The 20,563-nt window shown below is 35.5% G+C and overlaps 1 protein-coding gene across 2 annotated transcripts; it reads right to left on the bottom strand.

Annotated features, from left to right (window-relative positions):
• Nucleotides 1–14,996: 14,996 nt before the first annotated feature.
• Nucleotides 14,997–20,306, bottom strand: LOC133703546 (protein GRAVITROPIC IN THE LIGHT 1-like). Of its 2 annotated transcripts, none has more exons than XM_062128144.1 (3): nt 20,048–20,306; nt 19,324–19,442; nt 14,997–18,049 (listed from the first exon to the last, which is right to left on the bottom strand). In XM_062128144.1, the coding sequence occupies exon 3, from the start codon at nt 16,774–16,776 to the stop codon at nt 15,388–15,390; it is 1,389 nt and encodes a 462-aa protein (XP_061984128.1). In that variant the 5' UTR covers nt 16,777–18,049; nt 19,324–19,442; nt 20,048–20,306; the 3' UTR covers nt 14,997–15,387. The 2 variants fall into 2 exon arrangements, with proteins under 2 accessions (XP_061984128.1, XP_061984127.1); XM_062128143.1 differs by having other exon boundaries at nt 14,997–16,776.
• Nucleotides 20,307–20,563: the final 257 nt, after the last annotated feature.

The raw sequence follows: 20,563 nt of genomic DNA, 5'->3' as shown, positions 1-20,563 counted from the left end.
ATAGAACTTATGTTTAATAAAAATATTAGATCATATAGTTTCAATGAATGAAATGGATTCATTAAGAATACACACACGTGTGTGTGTAGTAAATATGAGTCAATATTTTTCCAACCACCCTCCTCAAATCATGGTTAGCTTTACTCTTTAATTTATGGTTTGATTTACTCCCAAATATCAATATCAAGAGTGAAAATGGGAAAGTTTGTCCCTTTATTTTCAGCTATAAAAAGACATTAAGAAGAGTGTTATGGAGTAAGAAGATAAATGCATAAGAGAGAGTGAAGGAAACTTGCAAAGATTACAATAAAGAGAAAAAAAAACATATTTGAGAGAAACATTGAGTGCAAGAGTGAAACATTGGGTTTCCAGGGTTATATTGGGGTTGAGTTGAATGTTAATGTCATTCTTACAAAAATATACAATCTACTACCTCCATGGACGTATCCAATTTGAGAAACCACGTGAATTTTCTTGTTTGTGTGTTTTTTATGTCTTCTTTCGGTCCATTATGAACAACAAATTAGTATTAAAGCATCAGGGAAGCTAGAATACTGGAAAAACACGTTTGTTAGCTCTTAATTCGAAGTTGCAAAATCTTCAAAATCTTAAATTTGGATTTTAAGCACACTAGAAAATTCCTTTTGTCATTACAATGCTGACGATATGAAAATCATCAAAAATAGATTTAAAATAAGCTATGTAGAGCTTGCCAAAGTTTTACCAAAAACTAGCTGGAAAAACCAGTTTGTGTCGGAATTCTAGCTTAAGAAGATGCTGCCATGTAAACAAACATGTTGGCTTTAAGTTATCACCCACATAATCAACAAAGAGGTCCCACAAGGCCATATTAATAGCCACATCATCTAAAAGTGTGGAATATTTTTTTAGAAGTTAATAGAATATTCCCTTGGTTTTGACATATTATTCCTTGATAGAGACATAATATTTCTTTCCTGAGTCAACTCGATTAGATTGGTTTTTTGGACGATTCAATGATTTTATAGCCTCTTTTTGGTCGAGTCAAAGCTTGTTCCTAGTATTATCAACCATCCAGACATAATTATGGAGTCTGTTTTGTGAAACAATGCACCAAAGTTATTATTTTAGCTCTTCTGAGCATAAAAGTGTGTGTTTTAACAATTTTAGAAGACCATTTGTAATCTAAAAACATCATAACGACTGATGTTCCAAAAGAAAAAACAATGGAAAATGCTAGTATCCCTCCATAATATATCTCGGTATCGAATACCAAATTTAAAGTGGAGAAATTTGATGGAAAAGGTAATTTTAGCATGTGAAAATGTAAATTTATAGATATAATTGTCCAGATGAATTTGGATTTCACTCTGAAAGATAAACCAGAGGATCTGGATGAGAAAAGTTGGGAAAGGATAAATCGATTGGCTTACAGTTCGATCTAACTTTGTCTTGTAAAGGATTAGAAATAGGTCTTTTCAGAACAAAACTCTACAAAGAAATTATGGCAAGCAATGAAGGACAAGTTTATGAAGAAGATTATAGAGAATCATCTCGACTTAAAGATACATCTATAAACGAGCATCTGAATGATTTTAATAAAATGACAGCTGATTTGAAAAATCTGGATGTGGAAATCGATGATTCAAATAAAACCTTGTTGTTATTGGACTCTTTGTTTAGCACATATGAACATCTCGTCACCACTTTACTATATGGTAAAAAAAGATTAAATTTATTGATGTGTCTAATGCTTTGGTGAACAATAAGTGTAAGAAAACAGACCAAATTGTTCACAAGGATTCAACATCAATAACATTGACAATTAGAGGGGCACCAGGAGATTTAGAAGGTGAAGGAGAACTCGCTCAAAATCAAAGGGAGAATCATCAAACAAACAATATCTTATATAAGATGTGTGCGTTTTGTCACAAAAATAGACACTGAAAGAAAGATTGTTCAAATAAAACAACAAGGACAATGATGAACCAATTATGAACATGCATGAGATGAAGATGAACAAGACTCTAGATTTACGATCTCTTTACTAGAAAACCATTCTGATGAATGGGTTCTTGATTTTGGATATTCCTATCACATATGCCCTAATAAGCATTTATTTTCGAGACTCGAGGAGTTTGATGGAGCGGTTGTGTTGATGGGTAATGATAATGTTTGTGAGATCAAAAGGATTGGGACTATCCATATGAAGATGTATAATAACATAGTCTAGACAATCATAGAGGAACGGTATGTACATAATTTGAAGAAAAATATCTTCTCACTTAGAGTTCTAGAATTCAATGCAAGATTATATGCATGGTGAAATCCTAAGAGCAATTTGTAGTGCATTAGTTTCTTTAAAAGGCATAATGAAAGGAAAATTATATTTCCTAGATGAGTCTATAGATACTGGTAGAGTAGTCGTCTCCAAGAGCTTAGAATATGATGAAACAAATAATTTCAAACTTTATCATATGTGTTTAGGGCATGCTGGTGAAAAGGCTTTACAAAGATGGGTCAAGCAAGGTCTATTAAAAAATGCTAACACTGGGAAACATGGGTTCTATGAGCATTGTGTTCTTGAAAAACAAACAATGGTCAAGTCTGGCACCGTAATCGTTGGGTTATTACTTTTATTAATGATTTCTCAAAAAGAGCATGAGCATACATGATGAAACACAAGGATGAGGTTTTTGATGTTTTTTTTAAATGAAAAAATATAGTGGAGACTCAAACTAGAAAGAGGATTAAGACTCTTCAATTAGATAATGATGGAAAGCACATTTCAGATCCTTTCTTTGAAGTTTGTCAAAATAAAGGGATCAAGCGACATTTTACTATTTTCAAAACACTACAACAGAATGGAGTAGAAGAATGCATAAATTACACATTAGTAGAGAAATTTTGATTTATGCTATCATATTTGAGACTAAGCAAAGCATTCTAGGGTGAGGCATTAAGTTATGCTTGTCATATTGTTAATCAATTACCTTCAGCAACTTTTGTGCGGGGTTCTTTTATTTAAGATTTGCTCAACTCTTCCCCCTAACCCTAGGGGAATTAGAGAGCATTAAATGGAAGAACCCTTTTAAAGGTATGATTAGGATCTCCTGTAAATGATTATGACTCTATATGTCTATTTGGATGCTTAGTATATTATCATGGTACTAAGTCCAAGCTAGATCCTAAAGCCAAGAAAGCTGTATTTTTAGGCTTTAGTGGAGGAGTAAAGGACTACAGACTCTAGTGTTTCGAATAAAAGAAAGTGATTTTGAGTAGAGATGTCACTTTTGATGAGTCTGGTATACTACAATAAGAGAAATCACAAGAAAAAAAGAAACAACTAAGTGATGTACAACAAGTGGAGTTTGAAACTTCAGCCATTCTTATAAAGACTATTAAGATAGTCCCTACTAAAGAAGATTCAAATGAAACTATAGATGAAACGGATCTTGTAACCCCAATAACCACACAATAACAAGAATCCATTGCAACAAGTAAACTAAAAAGTGTTATAAAAAACTAGCTCAGTATCGTAACATGGTGGTTTATTCATTTTCGGTGATTGATGATGGAATCCTCTGCACCTATAAAAAAGCATGTATATGCATGATCCGAGAAAGGGTCACTAACATGCAATTAAGTGGATTCTACGATATATTTATGGCACAACAGATATTGGTTTGAAGTTTAAGAGAGACAATAGACTCGGACAAAATTTACTTGGTTATGTGGACTTGGACTATGTTGTGACTTAAATAAGCGTCGTTCCACAACAAGCTATATGCTTACACTTTTTAAATGGCCTGTAAGTTAGAGGTCAACATTACAATCAATGGTAGCTTTATCAACATCTGTGGTAAAGTACGTGGCAGTAACAGAAGCCTTCAATAAAGGTGTTTGGTTACATGGGTTGATTGAAAACTTGGTAATTTTTCAAGATCACGTGGATATCCATTGTGATAGTCAAAGTGTTATTTGTCTTACAAAGAACTAAGTTCATCGTTCCCACACCAAACACATTGTCATCTTATTTCATTTTATTTGAGAAAGAATGGATGAAGGGGATATTCTACTATAGGAGATTGGCAATGGAGATAATATTGCTGACATGCTCACAAAATATGTCTCAAGGATCAAGTTCCAACATTATTTGGAGTTGGTCAACATCTCTTGGTGTTTAGCACCTTCGAGGTGCAACACCATATGGTGCATCAGAGGCAGCATTGATTTATCACTGAAACTGGATGGAAAAATCTCGCCAAGGTGGAGATTTGTAGAAGATATATGTCAACATTTTTCCAACCACCCTCCTCAAATTACGGCAGTCTTTACTCCTCAATTTGTGGCTTGATTTACTCTTAGATATCAAAGATAAAATTGGAAAAGTTTGGCCCTCTATTTTCACCTATAAAGGGGGACTAATGAAAGTGTTATGGAGTGAGTAGGTAAGAGCATAAAAGAGAGTAGAGGAAATGTACAGAGAGTGCAACTGAGAGAAAACATATTTGAGAGAAACACCGAGTGTAAGAGTGAAACACTGGGTTTTCAGGATTGTATTGGAGCTGAGTTGGTGGGGACACCAGACCCACACCATAAACTACACGAGTATATGGACGGAGATGACGTAGAATGGCCCAGCCTGTCACGCTTTGGTTGGGAGATTAAGCTCATTTGGGCCTATTTCATTGTTATTTTATTATTTATGTTAAACAGTTTGATTTGATGGGCCGAGCCCAATAGCGGGATGTTTTAGGGTTTACTATTTATATGTTCTTCTATCATTTTGAGAGACAGTTTTGATGATTAATGAAAATATTGCAGACTTTGCATATCTCCAATCCCCTTTCTTCTCTTCTTTAGCTTCTTTCTTTCTCTTAAACTTCTTTCTTTTCTTGCTTTAATCTTTATTATTTATTGTCCCGCATCAAATTTGGTATCAGAGAATGACTTTTAATTGCTCTTACAATTAAACGATCCACAAGTTTATGTTTAACCATAGATTGATCTAAAAAAAAGCATACTATTCTGATTACAAAAAAAAAAATTGTTCATCGGCACTGTTTATTGTCGATCCTTAGCAACGGCGCCTCAGGCAATCACAGCGGCAAACCCACCACCAAGAAGACCTGCACATCAATCCCATAGAACGATCGACCATTTTACATCAACACCAATCACAGCCAACGATCACAAGTCCACGATGATTTACTGTCTTCAACAACCCGTAGCGCCGCAGCCACAGCAGCTCTTTGTCTTTGGTTCCAAATTTGCTAACCATCAACGCCATCAACCACACCCCAGCAGCAGCACTAGCTGCAACGCCACCATCCACAGTGCCCTCACCTTCAGCAGCAACAACTGATCAACAAGACCCCGTCCAGCAGCAACACCACAGACACCACCGCCTCTTCCCTCGCACTGTCGGGCCCAAGCAGAATCATGAAGCCCCATTCGTGCACCATCGCCGACAACAGCAGCAACCGTTCACAGAAGCTAGGGAAGCAAGAAAACAGAAGCTGATAAAATAATTAACCTAGCCACGTCAGCACCACGTTAGAGCACCTGCGTCATCTGTCATGTCATCAGCCCTGCCATGTCAGCTTGCCCCGCCACATCATCTGTCTCGTCAGCATATCCTGCCATGTCAGCTGCCATGTAATCCTTCACTGCCACATCATACGTTCAGAATTTTTACCCATTGAAAATCATCATTCCTGGTATGTTTTTACACTTGTTAACCTAAATTACATAGCCCGCCTTTATATTGAATTACCTTAATTTTAAGCTTGTTTAGCATTGAAGATCTAATCCTCTTAATTAATTGTGGAGCTTGGTTAAATTAGTGAGAAAACTGAAACATTGTGTTTGGATTACTTGTGTGCATTTAGAGGACTTACATTGCTTGCTTGCGCATTTTCCTGGTTTAATCTGTCATTACTTATTCTCCAAGATAATAATAATAAAAAATTAAATAAAAAAAATATTTTCTTTATTTTCCTTATTTTTTTATTATTAGCTATAATTTTATTTTGCGTTTTTACTTGCAAGTGTTATTTTGTGATCTCAGTCTCAAGATTAGTTTTTGCATGCATTTACGTAGTGGTCATCTAGTACACAATCTAGAAGTCGTAGCTACCATGGACCCGAACTCTAGTAATGTTCTTAGAGATATTCAAGAACAATTACAACTTATGCGAACGGAAATGAGCAACATGTCCAATCAAATGAACAACCTTTCTAGGAGGATGGAGTCCATAGAAACTTTGCAAATAAGACAGTCTAGTGAGAGTGAGCATTCTAATGACAACCATAGGAATCCTCAAAGACCAGTTCCTCGTAGGAACTGCCACCATAACCAACACCAAGGTCACAATGACTTTGATGACCCTAATGATAGTGAGCATTCCAATGATTACCGTCAAAGACCAGTTCACCCTAGGAACCATCAATACAACAGTAATCAGGGCCATCACGACTATGATGACCCTAACGAGCGAGTCATGAGGCATATCAAGGTAAAAGCCCCAACTTTTGAAGGTCAACTTGACCCATGGATTTTTGATAGATGGATCCGTGACATGGATCAATTATTTGGCTGGTATAATCTATCTGAAAATAGAAGGGTAAGATTTACAAAGATGAAACTTAATGGAATCACTCAGCTCTATTGGGAAAGTGTAGAAGAGTCTTTGATTAGAAGAGGTCAACCCCCTATTACTGACTGGGTTGAAATGAAGACTAAGTTAGAAGAAAAGTACTTGCCTCGTTCTTATAGAGGAAATCTTTTGGACCAATGACTTGAGGCAAGTCTGCTAATGAATATGTGGCACAATTTGATGAGTATAGGATGAGGTGTGTAGTTAGGGAGGATGAAGTGATGACTCTAAGTAGATTTTGAAAAGGCTTAAACGATGACCTTAGAAGAAATGTTGTGCTTAGGGGTGTTTCCACCCTTGATGAAGCTTATACCTTAGTACAAAATTATGACTTGGTCACAAAAAGCCAGTGGACACTCGTAATACCCCTTTTAGATCTCAACCTGGTAGTAATAACTCCATATTAGATGCCCCACCTCGTAAACCCAATCCTTTGATTTCCCAGATACTTAGAGAAGACAAGGGTAAAGGTATTTTTCATGAAGCACCTAAAACTTCAAGAATTCAGTGTTTTAAGTGTTAGGGTTTTGGTCACATTTCCTCTAGCTTCCCTAATAAGGCTTTGTTCATCAAGGGGCAAGAGGATATGGGTGAAGAAGATAACTGTGATGATAAGGTATATGAACCCAATCCCGATGATTTTCAAGATCTAAATGATGAGGATGATGAGTCTAACTTGCTATGATGTGTTAAGTCTATAACCACTCAAATCAAGACAACCAGGTTAGGTGTGGTTAGATGTGCTTTAACACAACCTAAAGGAACTGAGGATTGGAGAAGGACTGCTATTTTTTACACTTACATTAAATGTGGAGATAAAGGGTGTAAGATCATCATAGACAGTGGTAGTTATATCAATGCAGTTTTCTTGGGTAATGTATCCCGCTTAGGCTTAAAGTCTGTTCCACACCCTAAACCCTATATTGTGTCTTGGGTTAATGATACAACTATAGTGGTCAAAGAGAAATGTCTTTTTCCCATTAAGATTTTTGACTATCATGATGAAATTTGTTGTGATGTCATTCCCATGAATGTAAGGTACGTCATTTTGGGTAGGCCTGGTTATATGATTTGGATGTTACAATCTTTGGACAATCAAATTCTTGTTCTTCACTTTTCAAGTAAAAAAATCCAACTTATTGGATTACCTCCAAGGTCTAATGATAATAGTCAGAAGAAGAATAAAGTGAAAGAATGAGGGCTTAACATAATAAATCCTAGGGAGTTTGATAAAGAGATTTGTGAGGAGTCTGTTGTGTTTGTTGTAGTAGCTAAGGAGATTGTAGAAGACTTTTTAGAGGAGCCACCTGAAGAGGTAAGAGAAGTGTTGAAAGAATTTCTAGATGTTTTTCCTTATGAACTACCTGATGTTTTACCCCCTATGCATGATGTTCAACACGCCATAGATTTTGTCTCTAGGGCCACATTACCAAACTTGCCTCACTTTAGGATGAACTCGAGTAAACATGCTGAATTGCAAAGGCAAGTATGTGAGTTGTTACAAAAGGGATTTATATGAGAGAGTTTGAGCCCTTATGCAGTACCTGCACTGTTAACACCCAAGAAAGATGGATCATAGAGAATGTGTGTTGATAGTCGAGCCATCAATAGGATTACAATCAAGTATCGTTTTCCAATTCCTTGATTGGATGACATGTTAGATATGATGGCGGGAGCCCAAATCTTCTCCAAGATTGACTTGAAGAGTGGGTACCATCAGATTAGGATCCGTCCGAAAGATGAGTGGAAAACGACATTTAAGACTAAAGATGGTTTATATGGATGGTTAGTCATGCCTTTTGGCCTTTCCAATGCACCAAGCACTTTTATGAGAGTAATGACACAAGTGCTTCGACCATTTATGGGAAAGTTCTTGGTGGTATACTTTGATGATATTCTTATTTATAGCAAAACCAAGGAAGAACATTTCGATCATCTTATTCAAGTTTGTACCACCCTAAAAAAGGCAAGTTTGTTTGCAAATTTCAAAAAGTGTTCCTTCTTTATAGATTAAGTGGTCTTTTTATGGTTTATAGTGTCATGGAAAGGAGTCTCTGCTGACCCCCAGAAAGTCCAAGCAATAGTAGATTGGCCTGACCTAAGACTATTCATGAGGTTCGTAGTTTTCATGGGCTTGCGATTTTCTATCGTTGTTTTATTAAGGAATTTAGCATCATTATATCGCCTATTACAAATTGTTTGAAACAAGGTAAGTTTAAGTGGAGTAAAAGAGCTAATAAGGCATTTGAGGAGGTTAAAAAGAAAATGACGGAGGCCCCAGTAATGAGGTTACCTGATTTTACTAAAGTGTTTGAAGTAGAATGTGATGCTTCGGGAGTCGGTATAGGTGGAGTACTTAGTCAGGAACGTCATCCTGTAGCCTACTTGAGTGAGAAACTTAATGAGGTAAAACAAAAGTACTCAACATATGATAAGGAGTTTATGCGGTGGTTTAGGCCTTGCGCTATTGGCGCCATTACTTGTTACCACATGAGTTTGTTCTTTACTCAGACCATGAGGCCCTCCGCTACCTTAACTCCCAAAAAAAGCTTAATCTGGTCATTGGGTTGAATATTTGCAAGCATACTCATTTGTTTTGAAACATAAATCTGGAATAGAGAATAAGGCTGTAGATGCTTTGAGTCGTCGGGTAATGTTGTTATCTGTAATGAGTGTTGAAGTCACAGGATTTGAGAGACTCAAAGAGGAGTATGAATCTTGCTCAGAATTTGGAGAAATACTTGACATTGAAGGATGAGAATCACCGTGTTATAAATGGTTATCACCTCCAAGATGGATACTTATTTCGGGATAATAAGCTTTGTATCCCGAAAACATCCGTGAGTGATTTTTTTATATGGCAGATTCATGCTGGAGGCCTCTCAGGATATTTTGGAAGGAATAAAACCATCGAAGATGTGGAACGTCAGTTTTTTTGATCTAGTTTGAAAAGAGATGTTGCCAAATTGATAGTTCAATGTCGAACTTGCCAACTAGCTAAGCATAGAAAACAAAATACTGGTCTTTACACCCTACTGCTCGTTCCTACTTGCCCTTGGCAAGATGTAAGCATGGATTTTGTGTTTGGGTTTCCACGTACTACAAAGAAACATGATTCTATTTTTATGGTTGTCGACCGTTTCTCTAAGATGGCCCATTTTATTCCTTGTACTAAGACCACAGATGCTTCCAGAGTTGCAAAACTCTATTTTGACGAGATTGTGAAGTTGTATGGTCTTCGCCAAACCATAGTTTCAGATTAGGATGTTAGATTTACAAGTTATTTCTGGAAAACCCTTTGGCATATGATGGGAACCAAATTGAAGTTTTCTACTGCTTACCACCCCCAAACTGATGGTCAAATATAGGTGGTTAACAGGAGTTTGGGCAACCTTTTAAGGTATCTAGTGAGTGATCATAATCAGAATTGGGATTTGATTCTTTCTACGGCCCAGTTTGCCTATAATAGCTATATCAATAGGTCAATAGGCATGAGTCCCTTTAAAGTTGTACATGGTTACAAGCCTAGGAAACCTTTAGACCTTCTTCCCATGTCCCTTCATGCTAGAGTGTTTGAGTCAGCTGAGTCTTTTACACGTAGAATTCAGGATTTGCATATTGAGATCACTAAACAGATTCAAGCAAGTAATGCGTAATATAAACTTCAAGCTTATTTACATAGACGACATAATGAGTTTAAAGTAGGAGACTATGTTATAATATGGATTAGACCCGAGCGGTTTCTTTCAGAAGCTAATTGAAAATTACATGCACGTAGTGACGGGCCTTTCAAAGTGCTACAACGGGTTGGTCCAAATGCTTATGTTCTTGATTTACCACATGATTTTGGCATTAGCTCTACATTTAACATTGAGGATCTAGTTGCATACCGAAAACCACTTCCTATTCCAAATGATCCATTTGAGATACCACTTAACCCCCCTCCTGATGATCCTATTGAAACCTCTATCCCTTTCATCTTGACATCAGCACAAAAGGATAATAGTGATGCTATTCTGGATGAACAAGTTATTTTTAACAAGAATGGTGAAGTTCAACAGTTTCTAGTTCGCTAGGTGGGTCGATCTAACTCAGATTGCACTTGGATTACTAGAGATACTTTGCAGCAGCTTGATCCAGATCTTTAGGAGTACTATCAGAGTTGGTCAGTACTACACTCAATGGGATCGAGTTTCTCTAACCCCAGGAGAGTTGGTGGGGACACCAGACCCACACTACAAACTACACGAGTATATGGACGGAGACGACGTAGGATGGCCTAGCCTATCACGCTTTGGTTGAGAGATTAAGCCCATTTGGGCCCATCCAATCCCCTTTCTTCTCTTCTTTAGCTTCTTTCTTTCTCTAAAGCTTCTTTCTTTTCTTGCTTTAATCTTTGTTATTTATTGTCCCGCATCATGAGTTGAGTATTTATATTATTCCTCCAATAATATATAATTTTCTGCCTCCATAGGCATACTTGATTTGGAGAACTATGTAAATCTACTTGTTTATGTGTTGGTTATGTTTGCTTTTCGTCTAGTATGAACAACAATAAACACACATGCTTCTGTTTCATTATGGAAATTCACAATGAAAAGATTTTGTTTTGTTAATGCTACATCGGAGGTATGCTTAAAGTTCATGATGATAAATACATGATATGTGAAGGTGTTCATATGGATGGATTTTTCATTGATGAACACACTACGTTTGATCAATTTGTTGAAAAAGTATGTGCATTAACAATGAATAGTGTGAAAATTTCAATATTTGCGTAATTAAGTTTTTTTTTCCAAGTGTTCAATGGAAAGCTTGATGGAAACCAACCTAAACAGTACCTTGGCTGGCTCAAGCAATTCTACTCCTTCCATGCCACTTGTCTCTACTTTTATGGAAATCGATCGATGATTGAATCCGAAGGACAAATTTTTGGTAGTGTTGGAGAGTCACGAGTTGCATTGCACAAGTTTGCCTTAGCTCATCGTTTTTATTCAAGTTTTGTCCAAAAAAAAAGGATGCTAATTATACAATGGCGAAGTGCACAGCAAAAGAATGTCCTTGGAAATTGACTGCCATGGATACAAGTTACAAACAAGCTTGGCATTGCAAAGAGAAGGCAAAGGAATCAAGTGGTGGGAACTTTTAGAGAATTCAAATCCAGGCACTATTCCTCTATTGTGTTGAAGTTGTTCTATACTGATTTTCCTTACCAACAAAACATTGATCTCATACGTATATATAAAGCATTGTTACAATTCGTTGATAGGATTGTAAGAATAAGTAGCTAAAAAATATGTTAAATCTACTCAAGCACATGAAGGAATCGGCAAAAATAATAATTAAAAAATTAAGATAAAAAAATCATATCAAAGTAGATAACTTAGGGTTAAACTCATATGTCATTCATGAAAGGGAATTTTAGAGAGTACAAGAAGAATTGAACTCTTTTAGAAAAAAAAAAAAAAAAAACTTATTAGGAAAAAAATATGTGCTTGAACTTACGGGTAATTCTGTCTTTAACTAGAATAAAAAGAATGTGTAAAAAATAACCTAAAAACATCTCTAACCTGAGTATCATTTTGTGGGTGAATTTTATTTATTTTTTTTTTCTAAGTTGATATTGGTTAGTGAAAAGGGTTTTTTTTTCACTTCCATCAAAAATATCCACAACCAACTTTAAGGTAAGAAGTCTTAATTTGATGCATGTGAATTGGTGATGGTTTTTTAGTGTTGGGAGTTTTTGAGACTATCAGCAACGAATTTACAAGGATAACGCTTGAACCTGACATCTCTTCCCTTTTTACTTTGAAAGGAGCAACACCAAACTATAATGAGTGATATCAATGATGAATTTACACACCAAACAATTCAATTTCCATTTCCATTGATCAATATATGAATCTAATCCCAATTCCAAGCCTCCCTCCTTCAGATTTATGCAACAAATGCACGTGGTACAGTGTTGTGTAGAGACAAAATAAATGGGCCACCAGCAGTTTTCATGGATTGTTAACCCTACCTAACATTAATGTTAATTTGTGATATTTTTTAGATTTTATTTGATTTTGTGTTTTAAAAGTTTTTTTTAAAAAAATTATTTTATTATTGTTTTTTTAAATTAATTTTTGTATGATGATTTGATATCATTTTAATGTGCTAATATCTAAAATAATTTTTTAAAATAAAAAAATATTATTTTAATATATTTATGAAAAAAACACTTTAAAAAACAATGAATACGGTACTTCTAAACACTTTGAAAAGATTAATGCAACTGTTATCTAATTTATTCTATCCTTTTGTACATGTGAACTGTGTGTTTGTTTGTTTTTGTGTTTTAAAAATTTTTTAATTTTTTTAATTTTTTAATTTTAAATTAATTTTTTTATATTTTTAAATTATTTTAATATATTTCTAAATAAAAAATAATTATTATTATTTTTTAAAACTTCTTAAAAGAAAAAAAAAAAGATAACGGACCACATCATTCTGATGAAGTGGAATTTTCAAAAATTAGACTCGATCATGCAAACAACATCATCCTCTTCCCCCGTCAACAGAGCAACAAATATATGTCATCGCATGTCAACTCACGACCGACCACATTAAATAAAGTTGGCATCATGCACCGTTTCTCGACAAACAAACTGTCCTGTCTTGTCCATGATACGCAATCCAATTAAGGCTGTGCATTTCTAAATATTGCCCTTCTCCAGAGGAGAGTTGGACAGTCACAATTTACGTTCTGCCTACATCCGACAAGGAAAAGGGAAAAGACACCTTGAAAGATTCAAGGGACTCTTGGGAGATGGTGCAAAGAGGAGAATTAGTAATCGAGGCACACAAAAAGTAAGTTCTAGAGAAGAAAAAAGATCACTGAGAGAAGAAGCTGACAAAAAGCTAGTTTATCCGAGGCATCCAAAGCTTTAAGAAAAGTTACATTACAATTATAATTATATATACTAAAAAAAGCTAGGTAAATCACTGTATCAACTCACAATATTTTCTTCTTTTTCCATTTCTTTCTCAAAACTTTTTTCCAATTTCATAATCAATTTGTCAAAAAAAAATTTAAAAAATAATATTCAGCAATAAGAGACAAATATGTAAAATAAAAAAATATCTTATGACGAATCTTAATTTCGATAGAAATAATTTCTTTAGTCCATCTACTTCCTGTTTTCTTGCTCCACAATCCCTTTATTTTTTGTAATTTTTATTTTAATCTAAAAGATTATTTTTTTAACATTTCAATACTTGGATTTTACAGGAAAAAAATTCACCTCAAAATAATAAAAGAGATGAAAAGTTGATGAATGACCACTTTTCATCTATAAAATTCATTGTTCTTTGTGTTACGGGTTCCTTTCGATTAAAAAAGTTTGATTATGGTAATTTTTTCTTTAAATGTGTCTGAAAAAGTAGATTGGGTACAATTTAAATTCTCTTTTTATTTGATTGATTTTCGTTTCGTGTTTTAGGGTTGGTTAGTGATTTATAAAGGTTTTCATGATGATTTTGAAGTGTTTTTAGATGAATATAAATTGAAAATTAATTTTTAAACAAACAAAACCTCTTCTCTGATTTTTCAACCAACAAAGTTATGGACGTATTCTAGCCAGACACTTAATAGGTGAAAGGCCACTTATTACTACATGCAACCTATCATTATAAGTGACCTATCACCTACTTAAACAGAAAAGAAGCATATAGGCCCTTTTATTAAAGCCATGGGTGTAGGCCTAGTTTTTTTTTTTTGTCTTTTTTGTTGATTTTTTTTAATTTCACCTATCAATAATTGTTTTATTTTAATTTGAGTTTTATATTTTATTTTATTTTTTTAATATATATTTATTTTATTCTCAAATAAATATCTCGGTTTTTAGTTGATACTCAATTTTGCAAACATATATTTTTGTTGTCATATAATTAAGTAAAAATATTTTTTAAAAAAAATAAAAATAAATAAAGTTATGAAACCTAATAAAACTCATACTCGAGTCATGAATTTTACAATTTAAATAAAAAAATTAAAATCAATATAATAAATTATCATCTTAATATTAAAAAAAACTAACATCTTATATTATTATTTTTTTAAGTTAAACAACCTTTTTACTATTAATTCAAGTTTGCTTTTACTAATAGGTCCTAAATAATTTAATTTAAAATTTGGATAGAAAAGTATCAAGATTAAATTCTTGGAATGAATTTAATAACGTTATAAAAGAATTTCCTCCGACATTTAATATTTTTTGTTTTTCATGATAAAAAAAAAGGCTTCAGCCCAACCCACAATGTAACACGCCAGTTTTCTAGCTAAGAACTGGAGAATGACTTGGACGCAATAACTGCGAATAGAAAATCAACATTTATATTATACTTTGAGTATTACCATGTACATTGCGAGCATCCAGAACACAGGGAGAGGGTGCAACACAGCTAAACAAGCCTTCTGTCAATGGCCTAATATTAACAAAATTGTTTCGTGGATTGAAAAAGAAGATCCGAAGGTTCTTTCCTAACTACGGTCCACGCGCTTTCTACATTCAAAATGGCCATGAGAAAGACAAAAGACAAGCTGCCCCAAGTCACTGTTCGGCAACACATTCCAAGACCCCACAACAAACACTGAGCAAGGAGGAAAAGCCATTTTTATCATCAGATTTTTACTCAAAAGAATCATGATAGTGGCCTGCACCAGTTCATTCTTCGATGTTGTAGGTCCATGCTTAAGTTTTTATCAACGGTTTACCTTGGTATGGAGCTGAGAGAGATAGACCTGGCACTGTATAACAGTTTTACCAATCCTAAACCCAGGAACTACGGTGAATGCCACTGGTGGATCAGCTTCCGGTGCATTTTCTGAAAGAAGTGCATCTTCCGCAACACATTCCATGTAAACTTCAGAGAAACGACACCCTCTACGGACTTGAAAGATTGAGGCTTCTGGGTCGAAAGAAAAGGCCAGGCAATGTAGTAGCCAGACCCGCCTAGCCATTTCAACAAATGTGGCAAAAAAACTATTGTCAGGAAATTCACCTGAATTCACGAGGCTTCTTTGGCTCAGATTGCCTAAAAAGGACGTTTCCATCTGGGGGTGAATAAGTTGCAAATACTTGGCACGACAAAATTTTGCAAATGTTGATTTGGGCTTTTGGGCAATGTATTCAGTTGCTTTCGCGGATTTCAGTTCAGTGAATCTCCTGAAAAACAACTGTTGCTGATTCTTTTTCTCTGGTAGAGATTCTTCCTGTAGAGAGAAATTAGGCAAATGGAAACCATCGAACATCTCTCTGCTAACAAAGCTTTCAAATGCAAAACATTTGTCATCTGCTCTCCAGTAGGCCACATCGGATACAATAGATTTGGCGGCAGCATCTAGATCCCAACCAGCAGATTTCATCTCATCAATTATCAACTTGACAAAGCTTCGAATGGACTTGTCTGTATGTCGTAGAACTGTAATGAAATGGCTGGGACTTAAGCCTGATTGCCGTAGATTGCCAGGCATAGATAAATGTCCACTTTGATTTAACCTCTTCTCAAGTAATCGATTTTGTCTATTAGATTCTTCCATTTTTTCTCTCAGATACATGATCTCTGACTCCTTGAGCCTCAACTGAGACTCCAATTTCTTCCCCATTATCTCATAGATCTTTGAAAGACTCTTCTGCTCTTGAATGTCAGCCAAAACCAGAGAGATGTCAGGAGAAGGATCGAACTGTTTTTTTATGTAGCACTGCTTCAAATCAGACAGATTCTTCAACTCAGAGACTACCAAATGGTCAGCTCCTTGAATCCCATCAGCATCATAAGGAGACTGAGCATACTGTAACTGAGCATATGCAGCTTTTACAGATGATAAGCTAGCAAACAGTTTGGCAATGAGTACTTCCAAGGCCAAGCTTTTTTCATGTTCATCGTTATCATTAATGTCAAATGATTGTGGCCGGCTAGCTGCGCTTTTATGGCGATGCTTGTCATCCTTGACCTTTTCTTGGGCCACAACTTTCTGAACCCCGTCAACAGGAGCAATCCCACTTGCTGCTCGAAGATGAAGAACTTTGGCTACAGTGCGTGCAAATTTACTCTTCCTAGGAGTCACGGCCGATGGTTTTACTGAATCCATCTGCAGAAATTATTGAAAATAGTGACAATTGCAATGATGGTAAGAAGATCACATAACCGAAATTATGCGATTGCAAATCAAAAGGGCGAAAGGTGAGTACAAAAAAGATTGAGGATGATGATGGTGAAGATAATGGGTTTAAGCAAAGAGAAAAGCAAATACTTCAGCACCTATATCAAGGCCATTAATGGAGGATAGAGTTTCATTTTGTTTCTTCTTTTACCTTTAAGAGTTCCCAATTTGCTTTCCTATTGAAAGAATAAAGGAGTCGGACTTTAAACGCGGGAAAAAAAGAAACTGGTGGAGAGAAGAACAGAAGCAGCAGCCAATTCAAGGACACGCACAAAAAGACAAGTTGAAAGCTTTATATGCTTGTCTCTATTTGTAAACTAGGCATCTCGGTAGGAATGGATAATTTATGAATCTAGCTGAGAGAAAACATGTGGGGAATTAACAAATTGATAGCACTTTCCGTGGTTCTGCATAATTTTGTGGTTATTCCATTTCTTTTTTTATTCAGGCCAAGTGACACCTACTATTCAATTCAACATGGGCAGGAGAACCACTTTCTTAAACTAATATAATACAATTAATCCTTTCAAAATATCTTGGAATCCTATCCTCCAGTAGGAACTAGAGCCTTCGGATCGTATCACACAGCATTGCTTAGGCTACACTTGGAACAATCAGCCTTCATTCTAAACAAAAAGTTATCAGAACGCGATATCCAATCCACTGAAATAACAGCAAACGAAAATTCACTGATATAAAAGCAAATGAGATGTCTAAGAAGAACGTAGCAGAGCTTTGAAACTCGCAGTCACAACAATGCTAGCAAGTGGTAAATTTACAAGCTTTGGGAGTTATTTCATGCGCACACCACCCCTAAATACTTTCAAATTTTCATCCATTGAACTCCATGTTCATGAAAACACCACAAAACAATTTACTCTCCATGGATAATAACAGCAAACGAAAATCCACTGATATAAAAGCAAATGAGATGTCTAAGAAGAACGTAGCAGAGCTTTGAAACTCGCAGTCACAAAAATGCTAGCAAGTGGTAAATTTACAAGCTTTGGGAGTTATTTCATGCGCACACCACCCCTAAATACTTTCAAATTTTCATCCATTGAACTCCATGTTCATGAAAACACCACAAAACAATTTACTCTCCATGGATAATGACTGTGTACAAGTTCATTTATCCAGTAAAGGTCCATCAGACTTTTTTCAGCATGCAAGTTAAGTGCAGATGCACAAGCGAAATTCCCTAAAAAAAATGAAATTAAGAGCCACAGCATGAGATACTTTTGGCTTAACAAGAAAGGCCTTGATAATATAAACAGAAGAACAGGCGATCTATTGTTTTGTAAGAATTGAAAAAAAATGCATGAATTTCCTTCTCAGAGGTAAGACAAGCTAGTATTGTCAATAAATGGATCAATTAACAACTCATTGACAACCATAATACACCAGAAATATTTACCTATCAAGAAAGCTAATTTGTAAATGATATGAGCCTTAATTTTGCCAATGAAGCACACCTTCACATCACATAGAACCATTGCATCAGTGGATTTAATCCAACAAATTTTTATGATTGAAAAACATGTCAAATCAGCAAAATTGAAATCCTTTAATATTACCATCGATTGACTCCATAACAGTGAAGTTAGAGTCGCATCCATGCAAATGATTAAGTTGATGACAAATTGGGTGTGCAAAATAATCATAGCCCTTAAGATCTTACAAGAAATACACATCCATCTTGTTGGGCTTATGTGATATGAGGATCATTATTGTATGACAGTATAAGGTATTAAATTTCTCAAAATCCAGAATTTTGGGACATTTATTTTTCCAATTTCATGAAACAAATAGCTATGATAAGGTAAGACAGGCAAGTATTGTTCAAATGAGGGTACCTCAAGTATTATCTATGCTAAGGTTTTCTCAAGTCCAAACACTTGCATCCCAGGCCCCAAATGTCTCGACTAATTTCAGGTTCTGGGAAGCCCCCCTAAACCTGTGGAACCAAATCTTATATCCACAAAAAAGATGATAAATAGTGGATAAACAATGGATCATTGTTCATCTAAGAAAAGTTGTAGTGGATCCTGGAGCTCCTTTTTTCATAGAAAAAACATGCTATTTAGCATAGTAACTCATTCAGAATGTCTGAGTTGTACTCCTCCCTCTGACATGAAAAGGGTGAGACACAAGAATTATTTCTGGTGTAGCATTTTTATGTTTTTGTAAGAGAGACAAACAAATTCCTGTTGTATCTAATAATTTATCCCTTCACACAAGAGGGTATAATAATAAACACACAGATATGTGAGGCACGTGCATGATCACTGATGCTATCAACGTGCCAAGCACGTGTACACCAGCACCATAAATCACAAAGCAGGTGCACATACATCAGCTAAACGCGGTAAACAATCATCATATCATAACTCATGAAGTTAAAGCCTGTTTGTGTCAATAAAAACGGAATAAATACTATACAACTACTGAAAGTATCACGAGAAATTGTCATACCTTAAGAACCGTGCGAGACTTTGTCAAATTCTCTTCATAGGGACGTACGCCTCAAGAAAACACAAAGGACACCCCCTATTGCCGACCCCTTCAAAGTCTAAAGAGACTAAACCCTGCACCTGCAATTAAAACCCCAGATATATATAAAATATAAAGACACGTTATTAGGAGGAGAGGAGCGAAAAAAAAGACTCAAAATTAACAATAAAGAAACATATACGGCGTCCCTCTATTTGAAGTTATCAGAGAAAACAAACAAACAAAAAAAGGAAGGGGATCAAAAATTAGAGTTTTGACAATAGCAATACTTTTGAGCTCAAAAGAATGATAAACAGAGCTCAAAGAAAGAAAAAACAGAGAGGGAGAGATCAATCAAAGGCCAAAACCAATGATTTTAAACAAGAAAAAAGAAAAGCAAGGAAATCAACAAAAATAAATTGAAGGACGAAAGAGAGACAAGCTTGAAACAAACACAAAACAAGTTCAAAGACAACCGGTGATCCCACGATAAAACTAATGGAAACTATCAAAAGCACCAGCCTTTGCTTTCCAAGACAACAGCAACTAGCACCCTTTAAGCCCTTTAAACCATAAAGACATCTAAATACACATATGGTATCTTATAACTGACTGTTAACCTACCATATCAGATATGCGGAAGCAGGAAACAAAACCCAAAAATGGAAACTTGATCAAAAACCAATTTCAACCTTCAAGAACTTACCTTACAAAGAGGAAGAAACTCTTCAACGCCTTGAAAATATAACAATTACAATATTTTAGCTAACAATCATTCAAGAAGCTGAGACTTTGTTAAATCTCTATTGCCATTTTAAAGACAGAAAGGATTGAATAATAAAAAACAAGAGCAGGAAAAGAGAAAAACAAAAAAGAGAAACTCTGGGGGAGAGAAATCTGAGCTTGAAACTGAGAGGGGCTAATGTGAAAAGACAAGGGAGGACACAGATTGGAAAATGTCCGACAGCGAAAGGCGTTGGGAATAAAAAGAGAGGTCTGGGTTGGGTCGCTTTCCATGGTTTATCTAGTTCAACATTTTGCCCCTTTTGTTGTGAGATATTACATAGCCGTTGTAGCAGGAAAGCTGTGGAGATTTGGGAGGAATATGGGGATAGTATGGGTATTTCGAAGAGATAAGTCTGAGGAACATGGATCTTACGCAAGGGCACACAACAAATAAACATGGAAGAAACGAAAGGTCGGCATGAGGCTTACGCGATTT

The sequence above is a fragment of the Populus nigra genome, chromosome 9 (assembly GCF_951802175.1).
Source record: "Populus nigra chromosome 9, ddPopNigr1.1, whole genome shotgun sequence".
Taxonomy (NCBI): domain Eukaryota; kingdom Viridiplantae; phylum Streptophyta; class Magnoliopsida; order Malpighiales; family Salicaceae; genus Populus; species Populus nigra.
Note: the sequence above shows the minus strand (reverse complement) of the source record. Positions and strands in the feature narration are given on the sequence as shown.